The 18,923-nt window shown below is 38.3% G+C and overlaps 1 protein-coding gene across 1 annotated transcript in view; it reads left to right on the top strand.

Moving 5' to 3' along the window:
- Positions 1-18,692, top strand: part of ell (elongation factor for RNA polymerase II) — a 31,331-nt gene extending 12,639 nt beyond the window's left edge. The window contains exons 3-12 of the mRNA XM_039694777.2: positions 3,311-3,432; positions 6,524-6,687; positions 8,256-8,497; positions 8,899-9,023; positions 13,006-13,096; positions 13,847-14,390; positions 16,276-16,339; positions 16,518-16,689; positions 18,408-18,452; positions 18,544-18,692. Of these exons, the coding sequence (XP_039550711.2) occupies positions 3,311-3,432; positions 6,524-6,687; positions 8,256-8,497; positions 8,899-9,023; positions 13,006-13,096; positions 13,847-14,390; positions 16,276-16,339; positions 16,518-16,689; positions 18,408-18,452; positions 18,544-18,660 (1,686 nt within the window). The 3' untranslated portion in view covers positions 18,661-18,692. The remainder of the gene's footprint in view (positions 1-3,310; positions 3,433-6,523; positions 6,688-8,255; positions 8,498-8,898; positions 9,024-13,005; positions 13,097-13,846; positions 14,391-16,275; positions 16,340-16,517; positions 16,690-18,407; positions 18,453-18,543) is intronic.
- Positions 18,693-18,923: the final 231 nt, after the last annotated feature.

The following is an 18,923-nucleotide window of genomic DNA, read 5'->3' as shown; positions in this document are numbered from 1 at the left end:
GTTCTATTGAAAATGTATATTTTACACTTTGCAGTATGATGTCATCCATTGCTAAATTATGGCTCATCATAGACTAGCTAACCACAAATGATCAGTCTGTTCTGTTTTGACAATTAAAGAAAAAAGTTTCTTTTTAAAATGCATGATCATATTATTTTAGTTAAAATTCATAAATAACTACAAATAACTAATGTTAGGGAAATCTGTTTCGCATTTCGGAAAAGAAAATATCGGCCGATATATCGGATTTTAAAACCAACAAAAATTTGTATCGGTATCGGCTTTCAAAATCCTTTATTGGTCGGGCTCTACTTTCTGAATGAGCAAGGCAATGTTCATGTCCAGGAGTGAGAGGAGCAGAGGTGCCGCCATATGACCATAAGAAGAAGCTTTGTTCCTGGTTTGGACCAGAGTCGAGACCAGGGGAAACTCCAGTAACGTCACTCTTTCACTGCTTGTGATGAGTTGATTCATAACCTTTCAGGAGATTTTTCCAAAAGGCTCAGTGGTTTGTACAGCATTTTGCAATGGTGAAGTGACCATAAGTCCAGAGAACTGATGATTAAGTTTAGAAATTAATACTTTTATCTAGCAAGCATTAAATTGATCCAAAGTGACCGTAAAGATGTATATAATTTTACAAAAGATGGTTTTGCTGTGATTTTGAACTTTTCTATGAATCAAAGAATAAACATATTAAGCAGCACAATTGTTTTCAACATTGATCATAACAAATTTATCTTTGTTAAGCAACAAATCAGGATATTAGAATGATTTCTGAAGGATCATGTGACTCTGAAGAATCATGTGACTGAAGATTGGAGTAATGATGCTGAAATTTTAGCTTTGCATCACAGGAATAAATTAGAATTTTTGATAAATTAGAATCACTGACTGTTAATCATATTGGATTTTGTTCTTTGAAGTACATCATGTTTTGGGCCTGTGACGCATGCTTCCTTTGAGAGCGTTTCCTCTCTTCTGTGGGTTTTTTTTCTCTGTCAGTGAAAGCACAGCTAGGGGAGGTTAGCAGCTGCGTCACGTTTTCTGAATGAAGAAACTATGAATTGCAATTTGTATTTCTCAAAGAGTATTAAACTGCAATGTCTCAGCCAAGGCATAATAAAAAGCAACAAAATAAAAGCCGTAACTGCTAATATAAATCAACAGCTTTTATTGCGACGCCACTGAGTGATTGGAAGTGGCAGAGCTTATGGACCCGCCATCTTTGCATGTTGGATATCTCATGTGGGAGTGTGAAAAATGGCGTGTGAGCCAGCGAAGTAAAGCGTTGAGCCGAGGGAGCCCTCGGGCTGGTTGTGTGAGCCTCGGACGCTGGCTGTTATTTATAGTTGGCCACCTGCAGGCCACACACGTGTGAGGAACCCTGGGTAAACAGCCAGTGCTCAGCGTATGTTGTCGGGTTACTGTTAACTGGGCCTCTGCGAGGAAAAAGTTATAGAAAGTTCTATTTTAACACTTGCATTCACTATTTGTTTTTATAGACTTTATATTGTACATTGTTTGGAGGACAGTATTGGGCTGGATGTGCAATAACATTTTTAATATAATGGGAAAAAAAATAAAAGAAGCAAATGATTAATCTTTTATTAAAAAAATGTTTAATTCATTTTAATTATTTATTTTATTGATAAAACTAATACATGTTTAAACTAATACTCATAACATGCTTTTTATTAATATTTTAGTTGAAGGCAAATATTAATTACTATTATCAAGTTGTGTAATTGTTAAATTTACTTATTTAAATTTTCTTTAAAACTGATTTTTAGGGATGCACGATATATCGGCCACGTTATCGGTATCGGCCGATATATGATCATTTTTAATGTTATCGTTATCGGCCCAACAAGAACATTTAGCCGATATCTAAAAGCCGATAAATAATGTATTATTTCCTTCAGCTGAGGCACTTTAGATGCGCACTGTTCAACATGATGCTCTTAAATTGCTTGAAATACGATTGAAATCACTTTTAAAAAGGAAAATCCAAAAGTGCAAAATGTGCAGCGCAAGTCTGTCATATCGGCTACTCGACATTAAAATAAGAACAATATATCTGCCAATATATCGGTTATCGGCTTTCAAATATAAAGAGTTATCGGTATCGGCCAAAATTGTCATATCGGTGCGTCCCTACTGATTTTGCATCATTAATAATATTAAAATATCTATTTACATATACAAATTTTATACAAATATTTGATTTATTAATTTGTTTTATATTTAACCCCTCCCCCCATATTAAAGGTATACTTTTGCTGTTTTGAGTGAATTTCTGCTGCTTGCACAATGTGCTCGTGTATCTCTGTGGATGAGATCACAGTTCTCGTTAAATAAGAAATTAAAAACATAAACACGGCTGAACAAGGCAGGTGAAGATGCCACTCACTCAAGACGAATCTCAGGAGAGATGCTGAGACATGATTGGACATGCTTTCCAGCCCTCCATCTGTGCTTGACCGCTGCTGCTCAGTCGACGGGTGTAATTTGGCTCACGTTTGTTTGCTGCCTTCTCAGGTGTGCTCCTGAAACACCTGTGTGGCGGCTGCTGGAGCCGGAGGTTGGTCGGTGTGGTTGCACACATTAAGGAGATTACAAGAAGGGCCCCTTAGGGCCACAAACCTCAGTTGTTTTAAGAGGTTAAGTGCAACTCTTGCAAAGTACATTTGCAGTTTGGTCGTGTAGAAAAACGAATTTGACCGAAACATTATGCATCATTACTTTCACTTCAACGTGTGACCATTTCATCATGCATTGAATTCAGATAAAGAGTCACTGACCCACAGGATTCTGTTCTTTCTCTTCTCTTGCTAGGATTTGTTTCGAATTATGTATTTATTAGTATTTTTATCAAATTAATTTGTTCTCCGCCTGCAACTCGCGATTATTTTGAAAATCGATTAATCTGTCAATTTATTTTTCTATTAATCGGATGATAAAATACTGTTTCCACTGTCTACCAATTCTTTTATCTGTAGAAATGGGTTGTTCGCTACTGTCAACTGCTGTGACTGCCTCATGGTTTCCCAAACAACACAGCGTTGTTGACTTACTCATTATTGATAATCAATTTTATCGATTAGTAGTTGCAGTCCTAATTCATTCATTTATATATACTTGAATATATATATATATATATATACTTGAAGTCATTTTTAACTTGAACCTTTTTATGGAAGTAAATCTGTGTAATCCATTTTGCACTATCCAGCTGCTTTAAAACAGGGTTTTCTCTCTCGTCTGTCTCAATGCTTATGTTGGCTGCTTTTCTCCTCTGTGTCAACAGAAAATCTCAATACCGCAGTCAGAGAATCCAAATGAGCTGCGAACGTTTACGTTCTACCTGTCCAACGTGGGGAAGGACAACCCCCAGGGCAGCTTCGACTGCATTCAGCAGTACATTACAAGGTAAGAAAGAAAATAAACCATCTTTTATTCGGACCGATTCATGCCTTCTCAAGGTAGTGCAACGATTTCTGATGTACAAGTACGTTTGTCTTTTGAAAGGAAACGGTTGATTTGATTTTATCAGTCAACATCGAAAAAAACTTGCATCCATGGTATCATTACGAGCACCATCTGTTCCGTTCTCTGTTCTCGCTACTGTTCAGCTCTGGATGAACACCAGAACAGAGAGAATAAATTGAATTTGGCCAATTGTCCAACCAAATGAGGAGGAAACTGGGAATGCATACTGTTGCTGCTGCTAATGTCCTCCCATGTTCACAATAAGATGAAAGGGTCAGCTGAAGTTCAGCCGTTACATGTTGCTTGAGTTTCTCTTTCTACAACAAAAGGCCAATTCCAAGACACTTGTGTGAATGGGGTTTCTCATACGGTTAGTCCAATTTTTAACCATCTTCAGCCATTTGTGTTTTTTACAGAAATGACACCAAGGCTCTTTTACAATCATTAGACTGTTTATCACTCTGCTCTAAGATCTGTTACTCATACAAATTATTATAGTATAAACTAGATTTCTTTTTACTCAGTAAATGCCCCCATTACTAGCGTTATACGCTAAACAGTTTTTAGAGATAATACTCTTTACATTCGATTATCATGAAAACAAATCCCAGAGAACGATTGACTAGGTACCAATGTGTTATTAGACCAAAGGTTCATTTTGCGCCAGAGTTCTACCACTAGTATCTTCTTTCTCATTAAACGGCCTTTACACTTTCAAAGTTCTCAATGCTTCGTTTTGAATGTATGGACCCTCATTATGTTACTGTGTTAGTGTGTGGCTATTTTGAGCCTTGTTAGTGGTATAAACTAGCCATTTCTTTTTACTTATTATATGCCCCCATTACTAGCATTTTACGCTGAACAGTTTTTAGAGATAAAACTCTTTACATTCAATTATCATGAAAACAAATCTCAGAGAACGATTGATTAGGTACCAATGTTTTATTAGACCAAATGTTCGTTTTGCGCCGGAGTTCTTCTTTAAGAAGGTACAAGCATTGGCTTATACTGGTGTACAAGGCCATAGTTGGTCAGCTTCCTCTGTATATGATTAGTCTATTAACTGTCTATAGTCAAGGGTATAATCTGCGTTCAAGTAGATGCATTCTTTTAAATGTTCCCTTAATGAAGACCGAGTTTAGAAAAACTGCTTTTATTTATAGTGCACCAACTGCTTGGAATGAGATTCAAAGATCATTGAAACTCACTGTATTTATGGCAGTCAATGAGTTTGTTGCATCTCAATCAAACATTTCAAACTGTCTGCACCTGTTCTTAACTTTTTAATTTTGGTTTATTTGTTGTGTGAGTGTGTTAGTGTATGTGTTGTGACAGTTTTTATGTTCATTGAGAGCTGCTACCTTTGGCCAGGGCTCACTTGTAAATGAGATGTCAATCTCAATGTGATTTTCTTACCTGGTTAAGCAAAGGTATAATAAATAAATTGCACCTCGTACTTCGCTAATTTGTCATTTAGCTGTAGCTTTTCAAATTTTTATTATTATTATTATTTTTTTATTTTTTTTTACTACGTGGACAGGCCTCCTAACATTGAAGATTGTTATATAATGATGACAAAGACCTTGAATTCTGGATCACCCACCCTTTTGGGGTTTGTTAAATCATGATGAATGCTCATTCCAGGTCCAAGCCTCTACTCGTTTCACTTGAGAATATGATCTCAAAAGCTGTTTATGAGCACTATTTATTCACAATGCAGATTTAAGCTAAGCATTTAAAAACATACGGTGTGGCCCATGCTAACATCCTGGATTTTGTTATGAAGTTAAAGGTTAGGATTCACATTTTTTTGTAGTATTACATCACATCGTGAGTGTATATTAGTTTCGTTTGTTGTTTTGTGTCGTCTGGTAGAGCGTTTGGACCCGGAAGCAGTGACGCGTGATGTCAGGCTTAACAAGCGGATGGTCTTTAACCACTGGATCACATGACTCCTGTGTCAAGTGCCAGTTTAGTATGGTTTGTTAGGTTGACTGAGATATATATACACATACACCTGTGTATACATAGATGCATACATACATTTTATTTTATATATGTATAATATATGTGTACGTATGTATATATAAATATGTATGTGTGTGTGTGTGTATATATATATATATATATATATATATATATATATATATATATATATAAATAAATAATTGTACTTGTAGATTTAATAAAATAAATTAATATTTTATTATATGTATATGATACAAAGATGAATTTTCAGCATCCTTAGTAACAATTCTTATGAATACTAATGAATAGCTGTGCTGATTATTGCTTAATTTTTGTGGAAGTGTGATGAATCTAAAGATAAATAGACCATTTAAGATGTATAGATGCATTTTAAAAAAATTAGTCTTGATCATTTTAGTGAATTCTTTCTGAATAAAATATTAATCTATTTTATTAAATCTACAAGTACAATTATTTTTATGCATATATATAAATTAAATGTAGTAATTTTATATAATTAATTTAATATAATTTCATTAAGGATTAACCCTAAAAAAATCAGAAAAATGAGATCAACTAGCCCTAATCTAGTCAGCCCTACTAACATTGTCAGTGCACTATAAACCTTCATGAAATTCTCTAAATTTATCTGTAGCACCAGCCATCACACCATCACTTATGCAACATTCGCTTGCTTCATCTAAACGTTTCAAGACCATTACTGTTAGACTTCTCATTGTCTGCTGAGAACAGTGTTATTACGCATATTCAGTGACTTAGCAGCTTTTTTTACAGGGCTTCCTTCCGACTACCTTCAGAAAACACAATGTGCCTTAACTGTGATCTGGTGCTGCCAAGCTTAGGGCAAGCAGATCAAAGGCATTTGACAGGGAATCAGGGTGGATGAGCTGTTCGTAAGGATCCTCTCTACATGTGTTGCCCTTTAGAGAACCACCTGCGCTGCAAATGAGCCATTGCAACACATTTGAAATGCATAACTGGTACGAAGGTGGCGTAGTCGGTGCCATTTGGAGTGTCTTGACTGGCTTGTTTTTTTGTCCAGTGAAGGGAGCATACAGCTGGACTGCCTGGGAGGGATCCAGGACAAAATCACGGTATGCGCCACAGACGACTCCTACCAGAAAGCCAGGCAAAGCATGGCTCAGGCCGAGGAGGAGACCCGCAGCCGCGGAGCCATCGTCATCAAGCCTGGCGGGAGATACGTGGGTAGGTTTGACGCATCTTGGGCCACCACATTTGAATGTATGCGACTGTTCCTGTAAGGCTTGAGCGGAAGAACCTCGTTTTGGTCAAAATCCCATCTGTTTACACATGGTGCACACAGACAGGTGGAAGGGGGCGGGGGGGATGCGATCCCAGCCAGTTCGTCTCCACATGTCTGAAACTGCAGAGTGTTACATAATTTATGAAGCTATTCCGGTGCGCTCTACAAATATTATATGGAGTACTCTGTAACTTGCACAACACTATCAAACACTAGCTTTCACCAAAGGTGAAGTCAAATGTGCCAGTAAAGTCAAATAAAAAATTTGCAAAAGTTGTAATAAATAATTACCGGGTCCTTAAACAGGGTTTCCACAGGGCATTAAAAAGCATCAAAAGTCATTAAATAGATTTTGCTAAAATTAAGGCTTTAAATAGCATCAAAAGCATTGCATTTTAATCCTACAGGCATTCAAAATTTAGATACTATTTATTTTAATATAGCCTTCATAATTAATCTTTTTTTTATTTGCCATCGCAAAATATGTACGTTGGTGTGATACTTGTGGAAACAGTTTGGTATTTGGTTCCGGCTGGACCAGAATTGACGTGATGCGGAGGTGACGCCGGCATTTTGTACAGAAGGAAAAACAGGAATAAAACTAGACCAGAAAAATAGGAAAGTGCCAATTCCAGCAGAAGTGGATGATTTTAACGGGCTCTAATTATAAGATCCCGGTCTTAATGCTTTGGTACTGTTCGTCCAAGCCAAGTTCGAGTTCACTCACAATTATGCCAAAATGTCAGTTTTTGTTGAGTATCCTCATAACATAAGAGCAGTCTTGAGTTAAATAAATTCTCAAATGAACTCGAGAGTTAAGTGAATGAGGAGTGTGTGAGATATCGTGCAGCAGTGGCTCGTTTTAAAGGGACAGCAGACACTAATTCTCTCTCATTAATGTTAATCAAAGAACAAAGGGAACAGAGAAAATCACTCGCTGCTCTTGACTAAAGAACTTTTTGTGTCTTTAATAATGAGTATTCTATATTTAATCTTAATTTATGTTGTGCAGACTGTTTGATAACTTCATTCAATTTCTGTATATTCTCTTATCTGAGGGTTGCTGGAAAGTTTATCAATAGCTGAATTATTAGTGAGACTGACCTTCATTCATAAAAAAAGATGCAATTAAAAAAGTATTTTAAATATACTCTCCATGTCGTTTCTACATTAATTTGGAGATTAACGGTGAAATTATTACAATTATGTCATTTAAACCCATAAGAACCGTAGTTCATCTTCGGAACACTAATAAAGATATTTTGATGAGATCCGAGAGCTTTCTGATCCCTCCATAGACGGCTTTGCAACTTTCAAGGCCCAGAAAAGTAGTAAAGACATCGTTAAAGCAGTCCATGTGATTACAGTGGTTTAACCATAATGTTATGAAGCGATGCACAGTAGACTACAATTTCTTTACTACTTTGATATACTTACTTGCTCATTCAAGAGATTACCCTCTGTTTGTTTTACGTCCATTTTGACCAACTTTTTTCCCTTTACTGTTCAGGTAAGCGCGTACAAATCCGGAAGCCGATAACGGGCGTGTCGGATGTGGCTCCGTCGCGGCGGATCTCAAGGCCGATTATCGTCTCCAGCAGTCAGAAAAAGAGCCCGCCCCGGCCGCTGAGGGAGCGGCTAGTGCATTTACTGGCCCTCAAGCCCTACCGCAAACCCGAACTGCTGGTGCGGCTCACGAAAGAAGGCCTGTCTCCCCAGGACAAGGAGACACTGGACAGCCTCCTGCAACAGGTTCGTAACCAGCACTAGAAATACCAATTGATGGCTTTGTTACATGCATACTAAAACGCGATATCCATACTGCATGCTGTAATATGCAAGTATAGAACCTCTTTCAAAGTTATGGTCTCGGCTTGACTAATTTAGTTTGCTTGAGCCATTCTAAATCATGTTTTTGATCTCTACTTGGACATAATGGCTCGACCTAGACACATTTGTCAAAACATAGACGGACAAACTTAGGCCTGCATAAAGCCAAAGCATGTAATATACAGAGGCTGTCAGCACGCTGTTGTAGTGTTGTTTGTTTTTCTAGACTGGTGTTGAAATACAGCGCTTATTTTTAGAGAGCCAAACACTTGTTTCATTTTGCTGTGTTATTTTTATTTTTTATTTTTCCTGGCTGGGTGTAGGTGGCTAACCTGAATAGTAAGGACAACACCTTCACATTGAAGGATTGTTTGTTCAAGGAAGTTCAGAAGGACTGGCCCGGTTACACTGAGATGGACCAACAGATTCTGAAGAGAATTCTTGTACGGTAAGCTTCAGTGACTTTCACATCCACACTGAATTATCTGTCATTTTAAAGCAAATAAATTAATAAAAAAAGGTTCCCTTCATCTCAGTGGAATAAGATTTTGTAATTTTTCATACATTATCTATCTATGCACACACAAAAAACTGGGCTTGATTCGGTTGTGATGAAGGTATGTAAAAAAATGTCTCAAACTTCTGGTCTTCGGGGTCAATATGACCCCACATTGAAAATTGAAAATGTAAAGAAAAAAAACTAAATATATTTTCTTGTGTCAAAAAAAAAGGCCTAGTACTAGAGCATAAATGCAAAGTATCATTAAGAAAATAATATTTGATATGCAAGCTAATGGTGTAGTTGAGGAATTGTGTGGTATATGGATACAAAAGTACTTTATATCTCCAAAAACACAGCATAAATGAATAGATGAAGTAAACAAATAAATGATATATTATTTGTATGATTAAAAATGTATATTTTTTGTACAATTACTCAATCAATTGTTGGGGTCGTATTAGACCCAGAAGTGTAAACAGGAATCAAAGACTATTTGAAGGTTAATAAACAACGATGGCGGGCGATGGGCAAGAAGAAATGTCGATAATAGTGTTTCTACTGCTTTTAACAGAAATATCACGGAAATAGGAAAAGTGTTTGGATATAGTGTTATGCTTCAATGTTCCGTCAGCTCGGTTTCTGATTGGGTATAGTTTCGTTCCAAGTGACAATCTACAGAGTGCGTGTGCGTTAGTCATCGGGGTTCATCCCACACAACAGGATTTCTGATCCTAAACATTCAACATGTTGGAGGTTTACGATTTGAGATCCGTGCAGTTCAGACTTCCAAGCTAAATTAATCATCATATAAAATAATCTATAGAACCGTCAAGGTTATCATGACTTTACCTAGGATTGTCAGAAGGGGAGAATTTGGCCCAAAATCAGCCTGATTGTTTTGTTGTGTGTTGATGCCTTTACATGGAAACGTCTGGGTTCCCATGAACTCTGGTGGTGTAAGACCCCTGGAAGCTAAATTTAGAGAGGCCATGCTACATGTTAGATCTGGAAGAACATGGTGTTGTGATATCCCTTCAAAACAAAATGAAAATATTTGCCAGAAACAAACCCAACACCCGTGTGGATCACACGACACACGCTTGCACTCTGAGACTGGTGGTGAAGCTTATCAGCTGACGGGCCTTTTTACAACCACACACCCCCCTCTTGCACCCGCCCACTTCGTGCTGTCATGTAAGAGCGGTGACTGTGTGCAGTTGGGAGGGTAGTGATGCAACCTTATTCCAGCACATGCTGATCCGTGTGTGTGGGTGGCACAGGTCCAAGGCCAGGCCGTGCATGGGCATACACAGTTTGATCGAGACCATAGCGACTCATGCCCACCCACCTACTCTCAGGCATAGCCCCCTGTCCATGTACCCTTGATGGAGGCGGGGCCTGATATCGGGACACTTTGTCCCATGTCGTACTGCCCCCTGTTGACACTGCCTCAGTGCACTTGACCTCAAGCAGCATTATGAACTTTGGCTGGTTGTTTGACTTTATTTTTTTAGTGCATTTAAGTTAAAATACACATTTATATGGAAAATTAATTAAATCATCTGAAGTGATTGGAGTGCCCATTCGCTGTGGTGGCGTTTCACAGAACTCTGACCAACGTCACTAAATTTAGGCCACGTGATAAAGTTGTATGTATTTACTAGGGGTGTAACGATGCACTCATGTCATGATTAGATGAATATCACGATACAATATTATTGCGATACTCCAAGACACATGAAAAAAAAAAATTACTGTTGATTTAAAATGCTAAATTTGTTATTACATTGTGGGTGTAAATAAGCTTGGACTAGGGTTTGGTAACCCAATAGACGAGGACAATAGTGAGTAAAACAACCAGGATAAAAAATATTCTTAATTCTGTAGCTGAAAGCATTCATCAAAAGAATATGCTTGCACTCTTTCACTGAATAGATGCATTTAAAATAATGTAGGCCACTTTACTGGGAACATAAGACGTTTGGCTTTATCAGGACCCACACATATTCCCCCATTGCATTATTATAGCTACATTATATTCAACATTATATATAGTAGTTTAATGTAGTACGAAAAACCAAATTCTATTAAACTTGAATTTTTTTTTTTTCTCACATTGATTTTTATTTTGGGTGAACTATACTCAATATATGGTCACTATCCACTAGGGGTGTAATGGTTCACAAAATTCACGATTCGGTTCGATACGATACACTTGTGACACGGTTCGGTATGTTTCCAATAGGCTTATAGCAAAAAAGATGGCAGAGAAATGTCCTTGATTTTAATTTTTTTTTATTATATTTTTATTAAAACTAACTAAACTAAAACTATTTTTTAACTTTGAGCAATGATGGAGCTATAGTTGACTTTTCTGAGGAGCATATAAAACAAAACAGCTCCTTGGACAAAATGAAATGTAATATTTTAGTAGTTATAAACAAAGGTTTGTTTTAGTACAGATTAACATTGGAAGGCAGCAATTATATTCATAATGTCAAAATAAAACCAACGTGATGTTACTTGAAAGCATTACCCAGATAGCAAACTGACATTGAATCAACGTGGAAATATGACATCGAAACAACGTTGATCTGACATTGTTTTGCTCATCGAATTAACGTTGAACCAACGTCAGACGCGTCATTCTTTCAAAACTAACGGAAAATCAACTTGAAATCAACGCGTTGTTTCAACGTTATGAAAGCAAACCAATTTTCGATTTTCATTTAGCTTTGAAGAATGCCGCGTCTGACGTTGGTTCAACGTTAATTCGATGAGCAAAATCAACGTTGTTTCAATGTCATGAGAGACGTCGTTTCCACGTTGCTTCAATGTCAGTTTGCTGTCTGGGTATAGCCTACCTGCCAAACTTCCATGACCATGGCAGTTAGTGTTACTACAGTAAACCCATGGTGAATGTTGCTGATCTGTGGACACTGGATAGCCCTAGTTCATTCATGGCACAATGTTTCTTCCACGTCAGTGCTGTTTGGTCCGTTAATAACGGAGAAATGTGAATGTTTCTCACTAGATCTCGCAGCAATGTTAATTCAAATGTTTTTTTTTACTGGATTTGGCTGTGTACTAACAGTGCTGCTTAATTAAAATCGTCTCGCGCTGCATTGGTCCAAACTGATAAACGGTCTGTCAACCACAGAATCCCACAATAACGAGTAGCTCAGTTTCATTCCGCTTACATTACATTTGCCATTTGATGTTGGATTTGTGGTCATGCCAGCATTTCTTACATTATGAGCGCGCTAGCCACGCGCGACGCATCTACATTTGAAATAACGTCATTTCAGTCGACAGGAAAAATGGTCCAATGAACCGTTCGGTTCAAAAATGCGTACCGAAAGCCTCGTAATGAACGGTTCAATACGAATACGTGTATCGTTACACCCCTACTATCCATGGTACATATTGTTGCATTTTTGTATTGTGATGTATTTACATTGGCCATATTTTGATGTACGTGTTTTAACTGATGACATGTGTCGCACAAGTTGGTCAATCTTTTTTTTTCAAGACTCTTGATCAGTACACTTGTTTTCCTGCTGTGCCATTTAAATGCATTTAGTGCAGTAATGCGTTTTCCAAAGTGACATTTAAACGGCTTCATCGTATTCTATCTTCATGAAGACTTGTCGGATTTGTCAAATGTTGTGGATGTGATATTCACATAACCATCTGCTTCTCAATAAATTGCTTATCTATTGTAAGACAAGTTGCATTTTGATGTGCTATGCTTCAGTAATTAATATCTCAGTTTTAGTTTATTTTTCTGGAGTTATTCATGCAAACCAATTAAAGGTAAACATTTTACAGCACAGTCTGCAGCACTTTTCTGGGTTCTTTTGATCTCACTGAGGCTGCTCCTTGGTTCTTTTTAAACTGATGATTTCTTGTCTTACATTCTCCACAGAAAACTGTGTAAGCCTCAGAGCAGTACCCCTGTGTCTATGGAGAGCCCGGTCAGCCCGCACAAAGAGCCAGCCAGCAGCTCACCCTCTCAGGTCAGCCTTTTGCCTCGTTTTAGACCCATCAAAGCTGGAATAGAACTGTTATGATGGATCGGTTTGTGTTATGAGGAAAAATGTAAGGGTTAATCCTCTCCTGCCCCCACATTTCTTACATCAAATCATTCATCAAAATGATGCACTACTAGTAAACAACTGGTAGCCCTCAAACCATATTCACTTTATAGCCCTCGTATCCTGTAATTGTGGACAAATGTGGGCACAGAGGACTCAGGTGTGATCATAATTTTTATTTATTATAAATGTTATATCACTGTCTTCGATAAAGTTTTGTCTATCCATTTATGGTGTTATTTTTTGAATATTTACTTCAAAAAGTGCCATATTTTCTATGTAAATTATTCTTATTTTTTGTTTTTTTGGTGTTTTTAACAACATTAAAATATCATTCCAATAAGTTCTTAGAGCTAAAACCTAAAGATGAAGTGACTTTGCTGTCACCTGGTGTCTTATTTTGGCTTATTTTAGAATGCTCTAAATTACAGTTTTTCCCATTCATTTCATTTCTATGGGTACCCATTTTTGACCCAAATACAAGATTAAGGAGGGGTTTTTTTTCACCCACTTAACATTGTAGAATTGAGTCAAAAAAAATTGTGTTTAGGAGACTAACTAAGGAAAAGTAGCCAAGTCTTGTACCGCTCAGATCAGTTTTTAGGGTTAAACATTTAATCACTGTTTAATAACATCCCAGTTTAACAAACCATCATTGTTCGTGGCCAACAGAAAAGACCTGCAACAGAGTTCATTGATCCCCTGGCCAATAAGAAACCCAGAATATCGCATCTAGCTAGCAAGTCAACAGGGCTCATCAACGGCAAACTGAGCTCCTCCAATGGTAAGGACTCTTCTAGTTCTCAAGCAGCAGAGACGTCGTCGAGCTCTCAAATCCCTCCGCTGGAGATCCCCCGACCCTTTGACCCCCTTTCGGATGTCAGCAACGACTCCAACGGCAGAGACTGTGACAGTCTGGAGGCGGCAGTGGCGGAAAGACTGAGTCAGCCCCCGTCATTCGCCCCTCGCTCCACAACGCAAGACGAAGTTCTGGGATCCATGTCCCCAACCCACAGCAGCCTGGACGGATCTCAGACCCGGACCGCTCAACTCTCACTGCATGGCAAGCCTAAGAAGAAGTCAAAAAAACACAAGGACAAAGACAAGTCTAAGGAAAAAGACCGAGAGCGGGACTTGAAGAAGGACAGGAGAGTTGATGAAGACCACAGCCTGGATCAGAGGAAAACCTGTGATGTCACAAGCGATAGGAGGACAGGTGCGGATTATTTTCTCTGAATAATTTATCATGTCAAGGGTCAAGCACCTCAGAATGCTGCAGGTGAACTTTTGTCCCATTTTTGAATTAAGTCTATAATCTCAATTAGATCTGACTAAAGATTTCGGATCTTGAGTATTTTGAAGAGTTTGTTTGGCAAACAAGTCAATGGCAAAAAAAAGTTGATTAATGGTCATACAGGAGGCCCATCAATTGAACAAAAAATAGTCCAACAACTAACACATGTGTATAGTTCAGACAACTCACTAAGTAGTCAATTAGTCTAACAACCAACCAAGTTGTTAGTGAGGCCGATTAATTAGTGGGGTGGGCTCTCTGAACATCTATTCGAGTAGGAAATAACTAGTCCAAAGTCTGACACAGTGAGGTCATTCGGTGAATAATTATTCAGGCAACACACCAACTATTTGATTAGTAGTTGTTAGTGGGGTTGATTTGTTGAATAGTCGCTCAGATAACCCATCAATTATTTGATTAATAGTCTAACAACAGACTAGTTGGATTAGTGAAGTCAATTAGCTAAATAGTTATTCAGACGGCTCACCAACTAGTTGATTAATAGTCCCAACATCTAGCATGGCCTGTTAGCAAGGTCATTTAGTGGAAAAGTCATTCTGACAATCTATTTCATATGCAGTGGTGGCGAGATGAGCCCCATTGAAGCTTTTCAGGCAAGTGGTTCACAAAAGGGTTCATTTCTCGAGCCTTCATTTGCTCACAATACCACCTGGTGGTCAAAGAGTGGAAAACAAGCAGATGCAATACAGATGTTCTGCCTGCACTGTATTTTGCACCAGTTAAAGGTGCTCTAAGCGACATCACACGTTTTTTTTAGGCCAAAACATTTTTTGTCACATACAGAAAACATGTCCTCACTATCCGCTAGCTGCCTGTCCCCTAAACACACTGTAAAAAAACGTGGTCTATGCAGACAACCCAGGCTCCACAAATGGCAACAAAAACAAACTGCGGCAACCCGCTCCACGAAACATAACAAACTGTTCCAGCCAATAACTGACAAGAAGCCCTCGGGGTGGGGTTTGGGGGGTCAGTGCACGGATGAGGAGAAGGGAGAGTCTATCTAGCCTCCATTTTGTTTGAAAATACTTTAAACGTCAATAAGAAGTCGCGTCACCCAACATCGCTTAGAAAAAAAATCACATAGACTAATCTATTTATATGAATATAATGTGTAGTTTGTGGTGGTATATAATGAACATATAACATAACTGTGTAATAAACTTATTGGCTTGAAATAAATAGGGCTATCAGATGTGTGTAAATCACAACTTTGGTCAAAATATTTAGGATGGCCAATTTTATTATTCCAAAACTGAAAAGTGGCTGGGTTTGTATATCTCTCAAAATATCACACTAAGATTCAAATTACTTCCTGAACCAGTCAGGCTTCGGACGCAATCAATGACGTCTTTTGTCTAAAGCGATACAAGCCTCGACACGCGTTTGCTCCGGAGCGTCGGCACAGAATGTAACGGCACTACCGAAAAGTATGTTGGTGAGGTTAATTGTATAAATGGTTGTTCAGATAGCCCACAAGCTTGTTGTTGAATAGTCATTTTTAGACCGTCCATCTTTTACCAATCAATTAGTTGAAAAGTCGGAAGACAATCCACCAATCAGTCGATTACTAGTCATCAGCTGACCTAGTCAACCAGTGAACATCCCTCCAACTAGTCTGTGTTGAAAATGTATAGTTTTGCACATCCCTCTTCAGATTGTCTCAGCAGTTTTTTCCTCTCCCAGCATAAGTGTGGACTGACGTCATGGCGTATTGTCCTTGTCCCTTAGTCTGCAGGATAAAACTGTCCTTGAAATCATTTTTTCTTTTTCTTTTTCTTTTCAGGTCTAAACGGAACGTGCAACAGCTCCAGTATTCCTGCATCTTCATCGGAGACAGACTATTTATTGTGAGCACCTCTTTGTACATTTTCAAGTTGGAACAGTCGTTTCACTTAACTTTTTCTTTTTAACAAACCTGACGCAAAAGCGGTGTTGTATAAATAAAAGAAAATGAAAATAACATTAAACTTTTATGACGTTCATAAAACTGATGTTTTTTTTTTTCCCGCTTGGTTTCCTAAACAGAAAATACACAGTGATAAGCTCGCAAGAGCAACGTCAGACTTACAAGATTGACTTCAACTCCGAGTACAGCGAGTACCGGGGCCTCCACTCACGGATAGAGGGCATCACCCGACAGTTCACTATACTCGACTCCGAGCTCAAACAACTCCAGCAAGGCACAGACAAGTACAAGGTATCTTTATTGAAAATCCCATACCAAACATGCAGTGCATCCATCCACACATTTGATTACAACTCATATTTTATTAATATGCTGTCAGCCCCAGTCTGATCCCAGCCCTACGTCTTCCTCCGGAAAATGAAAAATTAAAGAGGGTAGTTGACTCATCCAGGGTCCCACTGTAATTTTCACATCTTGATAAATTGGAAACGGTTACTGTTTTTCTTCTCCTTGCCTCTCCCAATCTAGTCTGGGAGAGTAATGAAATATACAACACAATCAACTGACTGATTAGAGGCAATCGTGAGCCGCGAGGCATCATTTATTCTCCTGCATGTAGTCATAATCCTTTAAAGAGTGCCGAAGTGATGATGTCACTTTAGCCCCTTTTCCACCAAAGCATTTTGAGAGCCGGTTCGGAGCCGGTGCCTGCGCGCGAACCAGTTCTTTGTGTTTCGACAGCCAAAGAACCGGTTCTCGGCCAGGAGAACTGGTTCCAAAGCAGCACCAACTCTTTGCTGGACTAGAACCGTTCTTTTACCACGTCATGCTTACGTCGGGGGCTGGGGCGGGTTTAGATGTGTTCTAAACATCTTTTCTGACCATAATAAAGGATTGCAAAGCCAAGAGAAACATTTGCAGAAACACGGAGTCCGCCTTTGTAATTGTTATGCTTGAAGTTAACGCAAGCGTTTCTTTTTTTGTAAAAAAATTTTATTAAAGACATTATAAGTAAAGAAGAAAAGACACAAGACGGGGGTACATAACTTATCAGAAAAGATTGCATATCAAACGAAAAGATTAAAAGTCTTACATATTTCAATTTTTTTTAAAGCTTTCTTTATACACGAGTTAGAGATAATCCGAAAGTAATGTTGTATTTGCAAGCGTTTCTAGCTAAGACGTATGGCGACGTACACAGTGACGTAACAACGTCGTTCCCTGGGCGCTCTAGTCAGTGGAAAACTAATTCTGAAGCGGTTTGCAAGTTGAACCAACTCCGAACCAACTTTGAACCAGCACCAGTTCCGAATCAGTTCTTTTTTTGGTGGAAAAGGGGTATTTGTAGGACAACTCGGAAGTTAGCGGCGCATGGGTTCCCTCGAAAAGCTATGCATTTTCCCCATAGACTTTTGGAAAATCGCCAAAAATAAGATCCGTGTTCAACAAAGAGTTGTGAAACGTACACGTTTTGTCTATCAAGAGTTAATGTATAGCCTATATAAAGTTAAAAAAAAAAAAAAAAAACACAACCAGGTTTTAACTGGTTTAAACTGGAAGTGCTAAAATGCTAACTCACTTCCGCGTTTTGGTCTACAAAGTGACGTCATAACTTCGGCACTCTATAGGGCTCAATAATGAAGTTATTCTGCTGGTTTGCAGCCAGTTTGACTTGCAGGTCAGGTGACAACTGCCATTTGCATTATAGCTGTAAGCCTGTTACCAGTTTTGGCTAGGAAAATTAAGCAACATGGTTTGATAAAATGACAACGGCTGGAACAAGGGAGGTTCTGTATGTAGAGGTGGGGTTATTTGACCGCTACTACTTTGGTCAATCATAGTTTGTGCTATAAGCGCTAACAGGATTGCCCGCTAACTTGATTTAGTAAAAGAAGCTGATCATAGAGCTTCTCTTCAAACTCTTTTGTTTGTCTGATCTTGTTACACATTTGAAACTTCTGTATTCAAGCAGGAACATCATTGAAAATATCCGTTTCTCCTTTTCACAGACAATCCACAACCAGATACTTGAAGAGTATCGCAAAATCAAAAAGGTAAAACCCACAGTCTCTTCCACCTTTTTTGTTAAACAAAAAACCAAAAACGTTTTTAAAGTACTCATCACGTTCTCTTCTTTTCTCACAGACTAATCCAAACTATAGCCAAGAGAAGAACCGCTGTGAATATCTACACAACAAACTGGCACATATTAAAAAACTGATAGCAGAATATGATCAACAGCAACTGCAAAACTGGCACTAATAACAATATTTTGTCTCATTGTTTTTTCTTTCTCCCTTGAGAAAAAGAAACAAACTCTGGATTTATTTTTATTTTTTTTGTTATTGTTTTTCTTGGTTTTCTCTAATGTAAAATGCCACGAAACTGATTTATTTCCCCCCCCCTCTGTAGTTGGCCAAGTGCTGCTCTAGTAAGGGCAATGCAGACCCATGAATTTCTTTAATGGGATGTGGGGCATACTCAGCCATGCTTACCTGTGTAGCCTAACGCATTATGGGATTGGT

The sequence above is a fragment of the Pimephales promelas genome, chromosome 2 (genome assembly GCF_988280905.1).
Source record: "Pimephales promelas chromosome 2, fPimPro1.hap1.1, whole genome shotgun sequence".
Classification (NCBI taxonomy): domain Eukaryota; kingdom Metazoa; phylum Chordata; class Actinopteri; order Cypriniformes; family Leuciscidae; genus Pimephales; species Pimephales promelas.
Note: the sequence above shows the minus strand (reverse complement) of the source record. Positions and strands in the feature narration are given on the sequence as shown.